The sequence below is a fragment of the Coregonus clupeaformis genome, chromosome 27 (genome assembly GCF_020615455.1).
Source record: "Coregonus clupeaformis isolate EN_2021a chromosome 27, ASM2061545v1, whole genome shotgun sequence".
Taxonomy (NCBI): Eukaryota; Metazoa; Chordata; class Actinopteri; order Salmoniformes; family Salmonidae; genus Coregonus; species Coregonus clupeaformis.
This window is the reverse complement of record NC_059218.1, coordinates 40,285,428-40,305,166: the sequence shown is the minus strand read 5'-3', so window position 1 is coordinate 40,305,166 and position 19,739 is coordinate 40,285,428. Positions and strand designations below refer to the sequence as shown.

The following is a 19,739-nucleotide window of genomic DNA, read 5'->3' as shown; positions in this document are numbered from 1 at the left end:
GTAAAATTAAAAACCTAAATGCCTTAAAATGTTTATGGATTGAGAACCAGTTGAAAGGTTAATACAGAGCGAAGACATTTATGTGTTTTTCATAAAACTCCCTGCAGCTGGTCTGGGAATGTCAATGACGTGATGGCTGTGTGGAGATTGGAGTAACAATGGAACTAGTGTTATCATTTATGCTTATGACCTTATGACCTGACACATGGCCACATGCACATATGCACATAATCTCAGGGGCCAGGGAGGATGATGAATGATAAATGTTTTATAATGTGTTATGAAATGATAATGGTGAAACAGAATGAACATGTTTGATATTTTATAGTCCAGATACATGCTTAAATAAGGAATATAGGCATGGAGTATATGCTGTGTTTTAAATGAATGCATGTGTTCTTTCACAGGGGCTCTTAAACTGTGGCCCATGGGCTTGTTATAGACACATGGTATGCATTACATTCGTTTTTTTAAGAAGGGGCCTAAGCACGCAGCCAATAGAATGATAGAATGAGAGGGGTGGTACAGAACTAAAAAAAAGTTAGGAATGTACGCATGTTTTTTCATTTGTGTGGATATAAGAGATCTCTAAGCCAGAGAGAGACAGTTTTGTTCCATGGAGCAAGCTGGGCTTTGTTATGCAATAAAGTCTAATTCTTGAATTCACAAGCTCCGGTGTCTTGAGAGATATTTTTGAGATGATTATCTATTAGTCAAATATTTCTACCACGACACAAGTAAGTGCACACCTAGGGGAGAAGGGTAATTAGAACGAAGCCTCTGTAAATCTCACTCAAAACCAGCTCGTTCATTTTCACTTGTGACAGGAAGAGTGGAAGTTGAGGAAGAGCACGTGGACAGGGAATCTGACTGGTCTGTTGGGATGGAGAGGTTGCTCTCAGACTCACTGACGCTGCCGGTTTGGGGAACCAGACGATACTCACGAACAGGACAGACACGCTCAGTGAAGTTAGGCTGGAAGCAAATGTCTTTGGAGCCGTGAAGCCAGGCCTTTAAAGGTAAAGGTTACATGTAATATGTGAGATATAAGATGTGATTTACACTGTGGATAACAGTAACACTTATAAGATACAAAGATTATAATGAAGTGCAATGCATGGGACCAGGGATAATTATTACCTCTACATTGTCATCCAGGTTCTTGCCTGGATTAGGCACAATGGGAATGAGGATGAATCTCAGTCGTTCTCTACAAAGTGATAGGGTCAGTTCAGATTCAGAGTATAACTTTTTTCAGAGGAAGAATGGAGCACTATGTCCAAAGGAGATTGATTTAAAAATGTAAACTGTACCCCTTGATTTTAGACTTTATTGGGGGCCTATGTGTGGTGTTAACTTCTGTTGGCAAACCTACCTTTCCCTGTAGACCAGCATGCAGGCCAACATGAAGAGTGTCATGGCACCCACTAATGACAGCACTGGCTTCCACACAGACATTGAGCTGCCAGATATGTCTAGGCCAAAGAGAAAGGTTGACATGACAAAGTCCTGACAGAAGCCTGAGCACAACCTTATAACCATAAAGCGAAGCAGAGATTTTGGATCTATTTACCTGTGATGTTATTTCCTTTCATGGAATCCCATAGAATGGGCTGACTCCATTCACTCCAGAACTCGGACTCGCCACAAATGCTGTTAACTCGTGCTCTCACTTGAAACTCATACCGACTGCTCTTTAAGGGGAAAGGAACAGCATAATTCTGTTCTCTGATCAGAGTAGATGTCTGAAGAAAAGAACAAAGAGAGAGTGGAGGTGAGAGAGAGTTCTTTTCAAAGATATGTCCAGTATTTTGTTGAAAAATGACCATTAGGCTACAGAGTCCAAACAGTAGTCCAACGTCTGAGTCCTGACCCCTCCCCACCTGCCACTTGTTGTTGTTTATTCTGTAGCGCACTTCACTCTCAATGCATTGGTTGTTCTTGCTGTTGTTCCAGTACAGATTCAGCTCTGGGTCTTTGTTCATCTCAACTGACAGGTTGGTAGGAGGGTAAAGCTTCACTAGAAAAAGCATTAAGGAGGGTCAAACGTTAACGACACATCAAATGAAGATTGAATATAGGACAAACACACATGCTAAAAAGCCTAAAGTAAGATGACTATTGCTCTTCATGTTTAATGCTGTTCTGTATGTAATGTTATGATTTGATTGAGAAAAAAAACCTACCCATGCTTTTGAGGTTATGGTTCTGCACATAACTTTTGTTCTGATGGACCAGCTTGGTTGTCAGTGTTCTAAACCTGTCAGACTTGTCATAAGACAGTCTACATCCCACAGCATTACTCTTCTCCTGGAGATATGTTGTGCACTCCTCCATATGATCTTTGATGAACCTAAACACATACCATGTGAAAATGATGGATGAGAATTGTATTTGGACAGTGAAGCAATTATTAATTTTTCTGGCTGTATACTCCAACATTTTGGATTTGAGATCAAATGTTTCAAATGAGGCAACAGTACAGAATGTCAATTTTTATTTGAGGGTATTTTCAAACATACTGTATCTGTTTTACCGTTTAGAAATGAGAGCATTTTATGTATCTAGTCCCCCCATTTGAAGAAGTCATAAGTATTTGGGCAAATTCACTATTATAGTAGTCAAAAGTGACTCTACAAACTTGTTGGATGCATTTGCAGTTTGTTTTGGTTGTGTTTTGCGTAATATTGTAAGGGATCGGGGGTTGGCAGGGTCTAGACAGAGTCTGACACTTCCCCGATCTACAGAGAGGGGGAGTCATCAGACTCGATCTGGTTCACCTGAGTTCTGAGCACACCTGTCAGTAATTAGTGTAGGATTTAAGGTGTGCTCAGTCGGCGCGAGGTATTGTTCCATTGTGACTTGCTAAGCGTTTTGTTCCGAGAGAGAGAGAGAGTTTGTTGTTTTTGATTACCCGTGTATCCGACCTGTGCCTTGTTGTTTGACTCCCCGAATTGCTTAATCCTCTGCTTGTCTACCCCAGTGATTACCGTCCTCTGATCCTGTGCCTGTGCCCTCGACTACGACTAAGCCTGCTCCATTGGTACCTCTGCCTGTCTATGCCTGGCCCGGTTTTGACCACAGCCCGCCCGACCACGATTAAGCTATTCCCTTGTCTGTACTCTAATAAAGCATCGCTATTCTGCGATTGGATCTTACCACTCTGTCCGAGTATTCATTACAGAATACCTCGCCAATACCATGGATCCAGCGGAATTACAGAGGCGATGGGAGATACAGGAGAAACGGATGGATGAACTCCTACAGCTACTCAACGCTGGTGCGGCTGAAGGCACCACCCCGAGCACGGTCAGTCCTCGTCATGCACCTCCGATTTCTCTACCTACAAGGTACGACGGGGAACCTGGCAAATGTCAGGGGTTTCTACTCCAGACGTCCCTGTATATGTCGTATAATCGTACTATGTTTTCCGATGACCGTAGCAGGGTGGATTTCATGATTTCTCTGCTAACGGGAAGAGCACTGGATTGGGCTACTGCGCTTTGGGCAGCTGAGGTCCCCGAGTTGAATGCGGAAGTTCAGTTCACAAGAGACTGTTTCAAGAGGTGTTCGACCACCCAGTATCTGGGCGTAGTGTGGGAGACCAACTATGCGAACTTCAGCAGGGCCGTCGCACAGTAGCCGACTACGCTTTAGAGTTCCGTACTATAGCAGCCGGTAGCGGATGGAGCGAGACTGCTTTGCTCACAGTTTTCCGAAGAGGGCTGCGCAAAGACGTACAGACTGAGTTGGCTTGTCGAGGAGATATGATTGGCTATTGATTGGCTATTGGGTTGATTGGCTATTGTGACACGTGACTTCCGTCTCGCTTCCGCATTGTCTCCGTGCTGCTCTGCTGTTTGTTGCTACTTGGCTACCTAACAAACTATTCACGTTTTACTTTTAATAAACGTTTAATCAATCTCTGTGTTCAACAAATTTACCAACTTTTTAGTTTTGTCCTCACTCATCTTTTTTCGTTAAACTTTTTCACCCCGGACGTTTATCCCGAGACAGAAGAGTCAGAAGAGTCTTTTTCCTGTGCGTTTTAGCTGCCAACTTTACGTTATTTTCCTTTTTTCCATCGCAACTTTTTTCCCTTATTCAACTTTTTTCACTCCGGACGCTTTATCTGGACATGGTTCATCAACATCTTCAACAGCCGAAGCTAAGTAGTAACATTAACATGATGTCTTCTAATTGCAGTCGCTGTACTCATAATATACAGGAGAATTCTCGCCTTACGGCGAGAATAGCTGTGCTACAAGCCCAGCTTCAGACGCAATCGTTAGGCAAGGGTAATATCAGTGTAGGAAAGGAAGAAACAGCGTCTGTGCCACCAGTAAGTACAGACAGTAATGTTAGTATAAATCCCCCCGCACAGTCCCCGCAGCCGGACAACTTTCTCATGGCTTCTGGAGGGAAATACTGTTGGAATGCTCAACCGGTGTCGCTCATTCAGCCGACAGAAACCTTCAACCGGTTTTCCCCCATTATGTAGCGAGTCGGAGTCTGAGTCTGAGTCTTCTCTAGTCTCTACTCCTCCCGTTACGGGGTCTGAGACTCCGAAGGCTCCCACCATTAGCTCTGACAAATTGAAAACCCTAGTCATCGGCGACTCCATTACCCGCAGTATTAGACTTAAAACGAATCACCCAGCGATCATACACTGTTTACCAGGGGGCAGGGCTACCGACGTTAAGGCTAATCTAAAGATGGTGCTGGCTAAAGCTAAAACTGGCGAGTGTAGAGAGTATAGAGATATTGTTATCCACGTCGGCACCAACGATGTTAGGATGAAACAGTCAGAGGTCACCAAGTGCAACATAGCTTCAGCGTGTAAATCAGCTAGAAAGATGTGTCGGCATCGAGTAATTGTCTCTGGCCCCCTCCCAGTTAGGGGAAGTGATGAGCTCTACAGCAGAGTCTCAGCACTCAATCGCTGGTTGAAAACTGTTTTCTGCCCCTCCCAAAAGATAACATTTGTGGATAATTGGCCCTCTTTCTGGGACTCACCCACAAACAGGATCAAGCCTGACCTGCTGAGGAGTGACGGACTCCATCCTAACTGGAGGGGTGCTCTCCTCTTATCTACCAACATAGATAGGGCTCTAACTCCTCTAGCCCCACAGTGAAATAGGGTGCAGGCCAGGCAGCAGGCTGTTAGCCAACCTGCCAGCTTAGTGGAGTCTGCCAATAGCATAGTCAGTGTAGTCAGCTCAGCCATACCCATTGAGACTGTGTCTGTGCCTCGACCTAGGTTGGGCAAAACTAAACATGGTGGTGTTCACCCTAGCAATCTTATTAGGATAAAGACCTCCTCCATTCCTGCCATTATTGAAAGAGATCGTGATACCTCACATCTCAAAATAGGGTTACTTAATGTTAGATCCCTCACTTCAAAGGCAGTCATAGTCAATGAACTCATCACTGATCATAATCTTGATGTGATTGGCCTGACTGAAACATGGCTTAAGCCTGATGAATTTGCTGTGTTAAATGAGGCCTCACCTCCTGGTTACACTAGTGACCATATTCCCCGTGCATCCCGCAAAGGCGGAGGTGTTGCTAACATTTACGATAGCAAATTTCAATTTACAAAAAAAAAAAAAAAAAAAAAAAAAAAAAGACGTTTTCATCTTTCGAGCTTCTAGTCATGAAATCTATGCAGCCTACTCAATCACTTTTTATAGCTACTGTTTACAGGCCTCCTGGGCCATATACAGCGTTCCTCTCTGAGTTTCCTGAATTCCTATCAGACCTTGTAGTCATAGCAGATCATATTCTAATTTTTGGTGATTTTAATATTCACATGGAGAAGTCCACAGACCCACTCCAAAAGTCTTTCGGAGCCATTATCGACTCAGTGGGTTTTGTCCAACATGTCTCTGGACCTACTCACTGCCACAGTCATACTCTGGACCTAGTTTTGTCCCATGGAATAAATGTTGTAGATCTTAATGTTTTTCCACAAAATCCTGGACTATCGGACCACCATTTTATTACGTTTGCAATCGCAACAAATAATCTGCTCAGACCCCAACCAAGGAGCATCAAAAGTCGTGCTATAAATTCTCAGACAACACAAAAATTCATTGATGCCCTTCCAGACTCCTTCTGCCTACCCAAGGACGTCAGAGGACAAAAATCAGTTAACCACTTAACTGAGGAACTCAATTTAACCTTGCGCAATACCCTAGATGCAGTTGCACCCCTAAAAACGAAAAACATTTGTCATAAGAAACTAGCTCCCTGGTATACAGAAAATACCCGAGCTTTGAAGCAAGCTTCCAGGAAATTGGAACGGAAATGGCGCCACACCAAACTGGAAGTCTTCCGACTAGCTTGGAAAGACAGTACCGTGCAGTACCGAAGAGCCCTCACTGCTGCTCGATCATCCTACTTTTCCAAATTAATCGAGGAAAATAAGAACAATCCAAAATTTCTTTTTGATACTGTTGCAAAGCTAACTAAAAAGCAGCATTCCCCAAGAGAGGATGGTTTTCACTTCAGCAGTGATAAATTCATGAACTTCTTTGAGGAAAAGATCATGACCATTAGAAAGCAAATTACGGACTCCTCTTTGAATCTGCGTATTCCTCCAGGGCTTAGCTGTCCTGGATCTGCACAGCTCTGCGAGGGCCTGGGATCGGGAGAGACACTTAAGTGTTTTAGTACTATATCTCTTGACACAATGATGAAAATAATCATGGCCTCTAAACCTTCAAGCTGCATACTGGATCCTATTCCTACTAAACTGCTGAAGGAGCTGCTTCCTGTGCTTGGCCCTCCTATGTTGAACATAATAAACAGCTCTCTATCCACCGGATGTGTACCAAACTCACTAAAAGTGGCAGTGATAAAGCCTCTCTTGAAAAAGCCAAACCTTGACCCGGAAAATATAAAAACTATCGGCCTATATCGAATCTTCCATTCCTCTCAAAAATTTTAGAAAAAGCTGTTGCGCAGCAACTCACTGCCTTTCTGAAGACAAACAATGTATACGAAATGCTTCAGTCTGGTTTTAGACCCCATCATAGCACTGAGACTGCACTTGTGAAGGTGGTAAATGACCTTTTAATGGCGTCAGACCGAGGCTCTGCATCTGTCCTCGTGCTACTAGACCTTAGTGCTGCCTTTGACACCATCGATCACCACATTCTTTTGGAGAGACTGGAAACCCAAATTGGTCTAACGGACAAGTTCTGGCCTGGTTTAGATCCTACCTGTCGGAAAGATATCAGTTTGTCTCTGTGAATGGTCTGTCCTCCGACAAATCAACTGTACATTTCGGTGTTCCTCAAGGTTCCGTTTTAGGACCACTATTGTTTTCACTATATATTTTACCTCTTGGGGATGTTATTCGAAAACATAATGTTAACTTTCACTGCTATGCGGATGACACACAGCTGTACATTTCAATGAAGCATGGTGAAGCCCCAAAATTGCCCTCGCTAGAAGCCTGTGTTTCAGACATAAGGAAGTGGATGGCTGAAAACTTTTTACTTTTAAACTCGGACAAAACAGAGATGCTTGTACTAGGTCCCAAGAAACAAAGAGATCTTCTGTTAAATCTGACAATTCATCTTGATGGTTGTAAAGTCGTCTCAAATAAAACTGTGAAGGACCTAGGCGTTACTCTTGACCCTGATCTCTCTTTTGACGAACATATCAAGACTGTTTCAAGGACAGCTTTTTTCCATCTACGTAACATTGCAAAAATCAGAAATTTTCTGTCCAAAAATGATGCAGAAAAATTAATCCATGCATTTGTTACTTCTAGATTAGACTACTGCAATGCTCTATTTTCCGGCTACCCGGATAAAGCACTAAATAAACTTCAGTTAGTGCTAAATACGGCTGCTAGAATCCTGACTAGAACCAAGAAATTTGATCATATTACTCCAGTGCTAGCTTCCCTACACTGGCTTCCTGTTAAGGCAAGGGCTGATTTCAAGGTTTTACTGTTAACCTATAAAGCGTTACATGGGCTTGCTCCTACCTATCTTTCCGAGTTGGTCCTGCCGTACATACCAATACGTACGCTACGGTCACAAGACGCAGGCCTCCTAATTGTCCCTAGAATTTCTAAGCAAACAGCGGGAGGCAGGGCTTTCTCCTATAGATCTCCATTTTTATGGAACAGTCTGCCTACCCATGTGAGAGACGCAGACTCGGTCTCAACCTTTAAGTCTTTACTGAAGACTTATCTCTTCAGTAGGTCATATGATTGAGTGTAGTCTGGCCCAGGAGTGTGAAGGTGAACGGAAAGGCTGGAGCAACGAACAGCCCTTGCTGTCTCTGCCGGGCCGGTTCCCCTCTCCACTGGGGTTCTCTGCCTCTAACCCTGTTGCAGGGGCTGAGTCACTGGCTTGCTGGTGCTCTTTCATGCCGTCCCTGGGAGGGGTGCGTCACTTGAGTGGGTTGAGTTACTGACGTGATCTTCCTGTCTGGGTTGGCGCCCCCTTGGTTTGTGCTGTGGTGGAGACCTCTGTGGGCTATACTCGGCCTTGTCTCAGGATTGTAAGTTGGTGGTTGGGGATATCCCTCTAGTGGTGCGGGGCTGTGCTTTGGCGGAGTGGGTGGGGTTATATCCTTCCTGTTTGGCCCTGTCCGGGGTTTCTTCGGATGGGGCCACAGTGTCTCCGGACCGCTCCTGTCTCAGCCTCCAGTATTTATGCTGCAGTAGTTTATGTGTCGGGGGGCTGGGGTTAGTTGGTTATACCTGGAGTACTTCTCCTGTCTTATCCAGTGTCCTGTGTGAATTTAAGTATGCTCTCTCTAATTCTCTCGTTCTCTCTTTCTCTCTGAGAACCTGAGCCCTAGGACCATACGTCAGGACTACCGGGCATGATGACACCTTGCTGTCCCCAGTCCGCCTGGCCTTGCTGCTATTCCAGTTTCAACTGTTCTGCCTGCGGCTACGAAACCCCTACCTGTCCCAGACCTGCTGTTTTCAACTCTAAATGATCGGCTATGAAAAGCCAACTGAGAGACCTGAGCCCTAGGACCATACGTCGGGACTACCGGCCGTGGTGACTCCTTGCTGTCCCCAGTCCGCCTGGCCTTGCTGCTATTCCAGTTTAAACTGTTCTGCCTGCGGTTATGGAACCCCTACCTGTCCCAGACCTGCTGTTTTAAACTCTAATGATCGGCTATGAAAAGCCAACTGAGATTTATTCCTGATTATTATTTGACCATGCTTGTCACTTATGAACATTTTTGAACATCTTGGCATGGTTCTGTTATAACCTCCACCCGGCACAGCCAGAAGAGGACTGGCCACCCCTCATAGCCTGGTTCCTCTCTAGGTTTCTTCCTAGGTTTTGCCTTTCTAGGGAGTTTTTCCTAGCCACCGTGCTTCTACACCTGCATTACTAGCTGTTTGGGGTTTTAGGCTGGGTTTCTGTACAGCACTTCGAGATATTAGCTGATGTAAGAAGGGCTATATAAAATAAAATTGATTGATTGATTGATTGATATCACTGCGCTACATGAGTTTATCAAAATAGCCATCTCTATTGATAATCTTATAGTGCAACACAAGGCATCCACAGTCCGGGAGTCCTCGATCACTGGTCCTATGCAATCGACAGAGCGGAGGAGAGAATCTGTGGAGGATGCGCAGGGTGCGGTGTCTACTGTGGTCCCTACAGAATACCAGGATTACGCGCAGGTGTTCTCCAAGGAGAGGGCTACCGTGTTACCACCTCATCGGGCCTGGGACTGCGGGATTGATCTGCTATCCGGAGCTACACCTCCTCGTGGAAGAATCTACCCGTTGTCACAGCCGGAACGAGAAGCGATGAGCCAGTATATTGATGAGGCGCTACAGCAAGGGGCCATTCGCCCATCGACGTCTCCCGCCGCATCCAGTTTTTTCTTTGTGAAGAAAAAGGATGGCGGACTGCGTCCTTGTATAGACTATCGAGGGTTGAACGATATTACCATCAAAAATCGTTACCCTCTCCCTTTGATTCCAGCAGCCCTTGAACAGGTGGGACAGGCCTCCATGTACAGTAAACTGGACCTCAGGAGTGCGTACAATCTGGTGCGTATTAGAGAGGGGGATGAATGGAAGACCGCCTTCATCACACATCGAGGACACTACGAATATTGTGTCATGCCCTATGGACTTACCAACGCGCCCTCAGTATTCCAGGCGTTCATGAATGACATTTTCAGGGACATGATTGATCGATTTGTTATAGTGTACATTGATGACATCCTAATATATTCTAACTCTCTGAGTGAACATGTGTCCCATGTACGACAGGTTCTGGATCGGCTCCTACAACATTCTCTGTTCGTGAAGGCAGAAAAGAGTGAATTCCATGTCACTACGATTTTCTTCCTTGGGGCCATACTCACTCCCGACGGGGTTAAACTGGATGAATCCAAGGTGCAAGCGGTACAAGACTGGCCTCAACCCCAGACGGTGAAGGAGCTCCAGAGGTTCTTAGGGTTTGCCAATTACTATAGACGGTTCGTGCGTAATTTCAGCACAACCGCAGCGCCCCTGTCGGCGATGACCAGCTACAAGGGTCGCGGTCTGAACTGGACGGAGGGGGCAGTACGTGCGTTTGAGACGTTGAAACAACGCTTTACCACCGCTCCAATTCTATGTCAGCCGGACCCTACCTTACCGTTTATCGTGGAAGTGGACGCTTCGGAGGTTGGAGTTGGAGCAGTGTTATCCCAACGCCAAGGTGAGCCGCCAAAATCACGACCCTGTGCTTTCTTTTCAAGGAAACTGAATTCTGCCGAGCAGAACTATGACGTGGGTAATCGGGAATTACTAGCGGTGAAGTTAGCACTGGAGGAGTGGAGACATTGGTTGGAGGGAGCAGAGCATCCGTTCCAAGTGCTCACGGACCACCGCAACCTGGAGTATCTTCACAGTGCCAAACGACTGAACTCCCGACAGGCAAGGTGGTCTTTATTCTTCAACCGTTTCCGATTCACTGTCTCTTATATCCCCGGGTCCAAGAATGGTAAGGCGGACGCGCTTTCCCGACGGTTCGAGCGCACGGAAAGACCCGTGGAGCCAGAACCTATTCTCCCCATGAGTTACCGTGCTGGGCCGGTGAGGTGGGCTATTGATGACACGATTCAGGAGAGCTTACAAGCGGAACCAGCCCCTCCAGAAACCCCGGGGTCTAAGGTGTTTGTGCCAGCTTCTCTTCGACCTCAACTGATGGAATGGTGCCACACGTCGCTGGGATCTGGTCATCCCGGAATCACTCGAACTACACGACTCATCAGCCGAAAATACTGGTGGGATTCCCTCACAGATGACGTCAGAGACTATGTCTTATCCTGTCCAGTATGTGCTCAGTCCAAGGTACCTCGTGCACTACCGGAGGGTAAGCTGATGCCATTGCCAACTCCTCAACGACCATGGTCGCACATTGCTATGGACTTTGTTACCGACCTACCAGAATCAGAGGGCCATACTGTAATTCTCGTGGTCATCGATCGTTTCTCCAAGATGTGCCGGTTAGTACCCATGACCCGTTTGCCTAACGCCACTCAGATGGCTGAGACTATGTTTACCCAGGTGTTCCGGCAGTTTGGTGTCCCGGAGGATATTGTTTCCGACCGGGGACCCCAGTTTGTATCCCGGGTATGGAAGGCCTTCTGCGAACGCTTGGGCATCTCGGTTAGCCTAACCTCCGGATATCATCCCCAGGCCAATGGGCAGACAGAACGGCTCAACCAGGAAATTGGGAAATATCTACGGCAACAATGTTCGCGGCAGCCGCAAGAGTGGAGTCGATTCCTTCCTTGGGTAGAGTATGCTCAGAACTCACTCATTCACACCTCCCTACGCTTAACGCCCTTTCAGTGTGTTCTAGGGTATCAACCCCCCCTGTTCCCGTGGGATACCGCATCAGGGATGGTACCGGCGGTGGACGAGTGGTTCCGTCGGAGTGCGCAGGTCTGGGAGACGGCCCATCAACATCTCAGTCAAGCCTCACAACAGCAAAAGACCTACGCCGACCGACGCCGGAGACCTACTCCGACTTATCAACCCGGGCAACGAGTGTGGCTGTCTACCCGAGACCTGCGGTTCCGACGGAGCTGCAAGAAGCTCCAACCCAGGTACATTGGTCCTTTCAAAGTTCAGAGACGTATTAACCCTGTCACCTACCGTCTGTTACTCCCTCGACACTACAGGATAAACCCTACATTCCACGTCTCCCTGTTGAAACCTGTCCATTATAGCCCGATGTATCCACCAATCGCTCAACAAACTACTACACCACCTTTGGAGGATGAACAGGACACCACCTATACTGTCCACGAGATACTGGAGTCAAGACGGAGATGAGGGGGCATCGAATATCTCGTGGACTGGGAGGGATATGGACCTGAGGAACGGTCTTGGGTTCCGGCTAAGGACATACTGGATCCCACTCTCAAGGCCACTTTCCACGCTGAGCACCCAGATCATCCAAGACCCCGACCCAGAGGAAGACCACCCGGTAGAGGTAGAAGGCCGTCAGGAGCCGGCCCTGGGGAGGGGGATACTGTAAGGGATCGGGGGTTGGCAGGGTCTAGACAGAGTCTGACACTTCCCCGATCTACAGAGAGGGGGAGTCATCAGACTCGATCTGGTTCACCTGAGTTCTGAGCACACCTGTCAGTAATTAGTGTAGGATTTAAGGTGTGCTCAGAAGCTCAGTCGGCGCGAGGTATTGTTCCATTGTGACTTGCTAAGCGTTTTGTTCCGAGAGAGAGAGAGAGTTTGTTGTTTTTGATTACCCGTGTATCCGACCTGTGCCTTGTTGTTTGACTCCCCGAATTGCTTAATCCTCTGCTTGTCTACCCCAGTGATTACCGTCCTCTGATCCTGTGCCTGTGCCCTCGACTACGACTAAGCCTGCTCCATTGGTACCTCTGCCTGTCTATGCCTGGCCCGGTTTTGACCACAGCCCGCCCGACCACGATTAAGCTATTCCCTTGTCTGTACTCTAATAAAGCATCGCTATTCTGCGATTGGATCTTACCACTCTGTCCGAGTATTCATTACAAATATTTTGCCTATTAGGAACTGAATGGTGAATGATGACTGGAGTAATTTTCTTTCTGTGATAAGATGTTTCTGAACACTTCTAAATTAATCCTGATAATGCCATGATTAAGAAAATGAATCATGAATAATGATGAGTGAGAAGTTTACAGAAGCTACAACAAAACATACTAACCTCTCACCATTACCAATAACAGGGGAGGTTAGCATGTGTTAGGGGGTATGATCATTGTGTCACACCCTGATCTGTTTCACCTGTCTTTGTGATTGTCTCCACCCCCCTCCAGGTACAAAACAGGAACTTGTAATAAACTTTTGTTACATCGACACTGTCTGCATCTGGGTCTTCTCCTGAAACGTGATACTTTGTGCCTCTGTAACTTTCTCACTCATCATTATTCATGATTCATGATTATCCATAATCATCATAGCATCCACATTAATGTAGAAGTGTTCGGAAACATCTTCTATTCTTAATTACAATAAAAAGTTACTCCAAAATGACATAATACATTATTCACCATTCAGTTCCTATTGTGCAAAATATAATCCGAAATACAACCAAAACAAACTGCAAATGCATCCAACGAGTTTGTAGAGTCACAAGCTTGATGTATTCATTGAGTGCAAGGAATATGGGACCAAATACTTAACTTTTGACTACTTTAATACACTACAATTGAATTTGTCCAAATACCTATGATTTCTTCAAATGGGGCGTAATGGCCAAAATAAAGGAAACACCAACAAAGTGTCTTAATATGCACCTTGGCATAGATTCTACAAGTGTCTGGAACTCTATTGGAGGGATGTGACACAATTCTTCCACGAGAAATTCCATCATTTGGTGTTTTGTTGATGGTGGTGGAAAACGCGGTCTCATTCGCCGCTCCAGAATCTCCCATAAGTGTTCAATTGGGTTGAGATCTGGTGACTAAGACGGCCATGGCATATGGTTTACATGGTTTTCATGCTCATCAAACCATTCAGTGACTTGTGCCCTGTGGATGGGGGCATTTCCATCCTATTGGGCCATAACCATAGTAGCCAAAATAATGGCCTGCCCAGCATTTCTATACATGACCCTAAGCATGATGGGATATTAATTGCTTAATTAACTCAGGAACCACACCTATGTGGAAGCACCTGCTTTCAATATACTTTGTATCCCTCATTTACTCAAATGTTTCCATTATTTTGGCAGTTACCTGTACATAAAGTGTTCATTTGTAAATGGCAAAACAGATACAGTATGTACTGTATGAACATACCCTCAAATAAAATGTGTAATTCTGTACTGTCACCTCATATGAAACAAAATGCTGGAGTATAGAGCCACATTTAAAATGTTAGCTTCACTGTCCACAAATACATATGGTAAGGAGTGTAATAACAATAATATATTCAGTCATGTAGAGAGTCTCAAAGCCCCTTTCATTGTAAGAGGAAAACTCAAACACCTCAATCACCGCCACCAATGTGTAGCACCCAATCACAGTGATGCACGGCAAGCATTTTGCCCAAAGACCTCAACACCCATCACATGTTAAAGGTATGACAGGGTTCTGCCATTGCACTAACCTGTTGTTGAAAAAGGTGAAGTTGACCTCTGGGCTCCCCTGTTCACTCCAGATGCAGTTGACATAATCCAGATTAATGATCAGGCAGTTTACTTCTGCAAAAGGAACAGAAATTGAAAATCTTTTTTCAAATATGACATTACACTGAATCCTTTAAAGGGGAGCTGTGGTATGATATCCAGATGAGTTGCATAATTACATTGGGGGTTTACAGATTTTTAAGAGACAAATCAGATAACATATTAAGGGTCTATACATTCATGTATATTGTCACGCCCTGGCTCTGGGACTCTCGTATGTTGAGCCAGGGTGTTATATTCTATGTTTGTATTTCTAGGTTGGCCTGAGTGACTCCCAATCAGAGGCAACGAGTGTCAGCTGGTTGTCTCTGATTGGGAGCCATATTTAACTGTCTGTCTTTCACTTTGTGTTTGTGGTTTCTTGTTCCTTTTGATATTGTGTTTGTGTCGAAGGACTTCACGTTTCGTTTGTTGTTTTGTTCGCTGTGGTGTACAATAAATTAAATATGTACGCATCTCACGCTGCGCCTTGGCCCGCTTCCTTTCAAGACGATCGTGACAGAAGAAACCACCACGACTGGGTCAAGCAGCGTGATGAGGAGAAAGGCTGGAATTACGAGAAGTGGAGAGAGAATTGGACGAGAACCATGGAGGCCTGGTCCACGGGGGAGAGACAAGCCCAGAAAATTTTTAGGGGGGGGCTCACGCCGTGGACGACGGGGCAGCAGGAGTACGGGATAGAGTGGTGCAGAGGGTTGGCAGAGAAGGCCGCCAGGTTAAGGGAGTTACTGGACACCAGGGGGAAGGAGTATGTAGAGGCACGGCGAGAGGTACTGGGGTGTGTTGCCAGTCCGGTCCGGCCCGTTCCTGATCCCCGCTTAGGCCCAGTGGCGTGTGTTCCCAGTACGGTTCGGCCTGTTCCTGCCTCTCGCACCGAGCCTGTGGGGCGTGTCGCCAGCCCGGTTCGGCCTGTTCCTGCTCCCCGCACCAAGCCTATGGTGCGCTTCGTCAGCCCGGTCCGGCCTGTTCCTGCTCCCCGCACCAAGCCAATGGTGCGCGTCGTCAGCCCGGTCCGGCCTGTTCCTGCGCCCCGCACCAAGCCAGGGGTGCGAGACGTCAGCCTGGTAAGGCCCGTTCCTCCTCCACGCACCAAGCCAGGGGTGCGTATCGTCAGCCTGGTAAGGCCCGTTCCTCCTCCACGCACCAAGCCAGGGGTGCGTATCGTCAGCCTGGTAAGGCCCGTTCCTCCTCCACGCACCAAGCCAGGGGTGCGTATCGTCAGCCCGGCTCGGCCCGTTCCTGCTCCCCGCACCAAGTCAGTGGTGCGCTTCGTCAGCCCGGCTCGGCCTGTTCCTGCTCCCCGCACCAAGTCAGTGGTGCGCATCGTCAGCCCGGTCCGGTCCATTCCTGCTCCACGCACCAAGCCAGGGGTGCGTATCGTCAGCCCGGTCCGGCCAGTTGCTACTCCACGCACCAAGCCAGGGGTGCGCATTGTCAGCCCGGTCCGGTCCATTCCTGCTCCACGCACCAAGCCAGGGGTGCGTATCGTCAGCCCGGTCCGGCCAGTTGCTACTCCACGCACCAAGCCAGGGGTGCGCATCGTCAGCCCGGTCCGATCCGTTCCTGCTCCACCAGTGTTCAGTCCAGCTCCGGCCAGCAGGGCCAGACCGGATCAGGGGCGCTTTGGGGGGTTAGAGAGGGAGTGGGAGTCATGCCCGGAGCCGGATCCACCGCCGAGGCGGAGTGCCCACCCGGTCCCTCCCCTGTTGTGTTTGGTTGGCGCGGCCGGAGTCCGCGCCTTTGGGGGGGGGTACTGTCACGCCCTGGCTCTGGGGACTCTCGTATGTTGAGCCAGGGTGTTATATTCTATGTTTGTATTTCTAGGTTGGCCTGAGTGACTCCCAAACAGAGGCAACGAGTGTCATCTGGTTGTCTCTGATTGGGAGCCATATTTAACTGTCTGTCTTTCACTTTGTGTTTGTGGTTTCTTGTTCCTTTTGATATTGTGTTTGTGTCGAAGGACTTCACGTTTCGTTTGTTGTTTTGTTCGCTGTGGTGTACAATAAATTAAATATGTACGCATCTCACGGTGCGCCTTGGCCCGCTTCCTTTCAAGACGATCGTGACATATATCATGACTAGAGTACTTTTCCACCATCACATTGAATTAAATCAATACTTTTATCAGCATGTGAATGTATATGACAAGATGGATGGCCATGTTACAGGAAACCACAAAGTAGTTGACGTCAATCTCAGACTAGCAGGGGACTTTTGGTGTTGCATCAGCAATAGAAATGCCACATGAAACTTTACTTTTCAGATTATTTTGTGTTTCTAGGATGTTATGTAATAGTTTGATCAAATAAATTGCTTTAATACCTGTTATGAAATGTAATATGTTTATTATTTGATGACTCCCAAAGAAACAAAAAAAACAATTTGCTGACACACTTAGTAAATGAACATTGAAAAGAAATTCTAGACAAATGTCAACTGAGCGGAAACCACCATCAACATGAGAGTACATGATAAAATTGTCAGGAGACAATCTAAACCTCACTATCTTATTAACAAAAATACATAAAATTATAATAAATCCTGCAAAGATTCTCCAATATCAAAAACAGTCTCAAAAGTTGAGGGCACATTGGCCAGATGTGTTGTCATAGCACAAGGTATTAAACAAGTTGAATAAATTAACATTATTTATAAAAAATAAATGTCACAGGTGTAGAATCATTAATACAACAGGAAGATCTTACTGGGAGTGGAGGGAGCCTCATATCCTTGGAGAGAGATGAGGAGAAATAACCAGCTTCCAACCATCTTCATGTCAAAATGGATGCCAGTGGGAAGAACGCAGCCAGCTCTGTGCTCATGTATTTGTGTATGGCTGCTCAATGCCTTCGTCTTTAACCCCCTTTAGTTTCACTCTTTTAAACAGCCATGGTAGGTGTGCTACATTTCCTGTTGCACTGGCCACATCCTTTAAATCTATGAAAAACACAGGAAGAGAAACTACAGAAAATAACATTGCAGGGGGATTGTACAGATCCACTAATAATCTACAATTATAAAGTAAATTAACTATGCACAATAAGTAACAGCCAATAGGAAAGCGATTAACACAGAAGATTTGTACATAATTAGATTAGAAATAACACTTAATCCAATGTTTGTTAGTAAAAACAAACATTTAGTATAGCATATCCTTTTCTATTTCAAATAGGCTGTCTATAAATATGCATTGTGGTGATACTGATTAACTTGAAGCAAATGAAAAGTTCCTGTGTACATTTTTTTTATTTATTATAAAAATATATTTAAATTCCAGTGTTAGTGTCAATTTCACTACTTAAGCTTCAATTAAAATGTTTGTTTTTCACTCTCACTGTGGCCAGAATTCATCAGCTACATCATCTATCTCATTTCTATAGGACAGCGCCCATCCCTACCTCGGATGCATCCACCTCCACTCCGAACGGTAGTGATGGATTGGGATGGGCCAGTACCGGGGCTGAGGTGAACAGAACCCTCAGGTTACTGAAGGCCCTGTCAGCCTCAGCAGACCAGCGGAGCCGGGACGGCCCACCCTTGAACAGTGATGTGATGGGAGCTGCGACCTTGCCAAAGCCCCAGATAAACCTCAGATAGTAGTTGGCAAAGCTAATAAAGTGGTGCACCTCCTTTACCATGGTTGGAGTCTGCCAATTTCGCACGGCTGAAATGCGATCTCCCTCCATCTCCACACCTGAGGTGATAATGCGGTATCCGAGGAAGGAGACGAACTGTTGGAAAAACAGACACTTTTCTGCCTTGGCATAAAGGTCATGTTCCAACAGTCAGGCCAGCACTTTGCGAACCAGGGACACATGCTCGGCGCGCGTAGCGGAATAAACCAAAATGTAATCGATGTAGACTACACTGCGACCAAGCATGTCCCGAAACACCTTGTTCACAAAGGACTGGTAGACGGATCAAACAGTAAGGCATCACCAGGTATTCATAATGCCCTGTGGGGGTGCTGAATGCTGTCTTCCACTCGTCCCCCTCTCGGTTACACACCAGGTTGTGCACACTCCGGAGATCGAAAGCGCGCACCATGCATTGACTCGATCACAGACGGAATGAGGGGTAGAGGATAACTATAACGTATTGTCCCCTGTGCTTGGTAATCGATGCAAGGGCGCAGACCTCCGTCTTTCTTCTTCACAAAAAATAAACTTGAGGAGGCGGGTGAAGTGGAGGGACGTATGAACCCCTGGCGCAGGGACTCGGAGACGTATGTCTCCATAGCCTCCATTTCAGCCTGTGACAGGGGATACACATGACTCCTGGGAGGCACAGCGTCTACCCGGAGGTTTACCACGCAATCCCCCGCCTGATGAGGTGGTAATTTGGTCGCCTGCGTTTTGGAAAACACGTGCGCCAAATCGAGGTATTCTGGGGGTTTCCACCGTAGTTGCACCAACGGAAACACCTAGACACCTACCCTGACACTTTTGCGACCACCCCTTGAGAACCCTCTGCGGCCATGAAAAGGTGGGGTTGTGTAGTGCTAACCAGGGAAGACCTAACACAACAGGGAAATCAGGAGACTCAATAATTTAAAAAAGTGACTTGCTCTCGATGAGTCTCGTGTGTAACCATAGTGACTGGTGCTGTAACTTCCCTAACGAACCCGGACCCTAATGGTCGACTGTCAAGTGCTCTGATGAGGAGTGGAATGGATAGGGGAACCAATGTAATGCCTAGACAATGTGAAAATGACCTGTCCATAAAGTTCCCAGCTGCGCCTGAATCGACCAGCGCCTTACACTGGGGAACTACAATGTAATCAGGAAAGTGGATGGGTAGGGTACAGTGCGTACTCTGAACAAGTGTGGGTGTTCGATACCTGGGGTGATGCGAGAGTGCCCTGCCTGCCGCAGCCAGACCCAAAAGAACCCTGAAGACATCGTGAAGGAGAATGTCCTCTCGCGCCACGAGAGTGACACTGGCGCTGTCGTCCTCTGCTCTCCCGGATCGCCGCTCCACCCAGCTCCATCATCTCGTGATCCAGGACAACTCCAGGCATGTGCTCCTCTCCTGCTGACTCCA

General features: G+C 46.6%; 1 protein-coding gene across 1 annotated transcript; it reads right to left on the bottom strand.

Annotated features, from left to right (window-relative positions):
* Positions 1-716: 716 nt before the first annotated feature.
* LOC121541305 (cytokine receptor common subunit gamma-like) lies at positions 717-17,742 on the bottom strand. Its single transcript, XM_041850289.2, has 8 exons — positions 17,402-17,742; positions 14,618-14,711; positions 2,187-2,353; positions 1,884-2,020; positions 1,574-1,745; positions 1,376-1,475; positions 1,141-1,210; positions 717-1,011 (listed from the first exon to the last, which is right to left on the bottom strand). The coding sequence occupies exons 1-8, from the start codon at positions 17,469-17,471 to the stop codon at positions 790-792; spliced, it is 1,032 nt and encodes a 343-aa protein (XP_041706223.1). The 5' UTR covers positions 17,472-17,742; the 3' UTR covers positions 717-789.
* Between the last annotated feature and the right edge of the window lie 1,997 nt (positions 17,743-19,739).

Coding starts and splice junctions, on each gene's coding strand:
- LOC121541305 (XM_041850289.2), bottom strand. CDS start 17,471: ATGAAGATGGTTGGAAGCTGGTTATTTCTCCTCATCTCTCTCCAAGGA. Junction 14,712..17,401: donor TGAGGCTCCCTCCACTCCCA/GTAAGATCTTCC, acceptor TTCCTTTTGCAG/AAGTAAACTGCCTGATCATT. Junction 2,021..2,186: donor CCATAACCTCAAAAGCATGG/GTAGGTTTTTTT, acceptor TGCTTTTTCTAG/TGAAGCTTTACCCTCCTACC.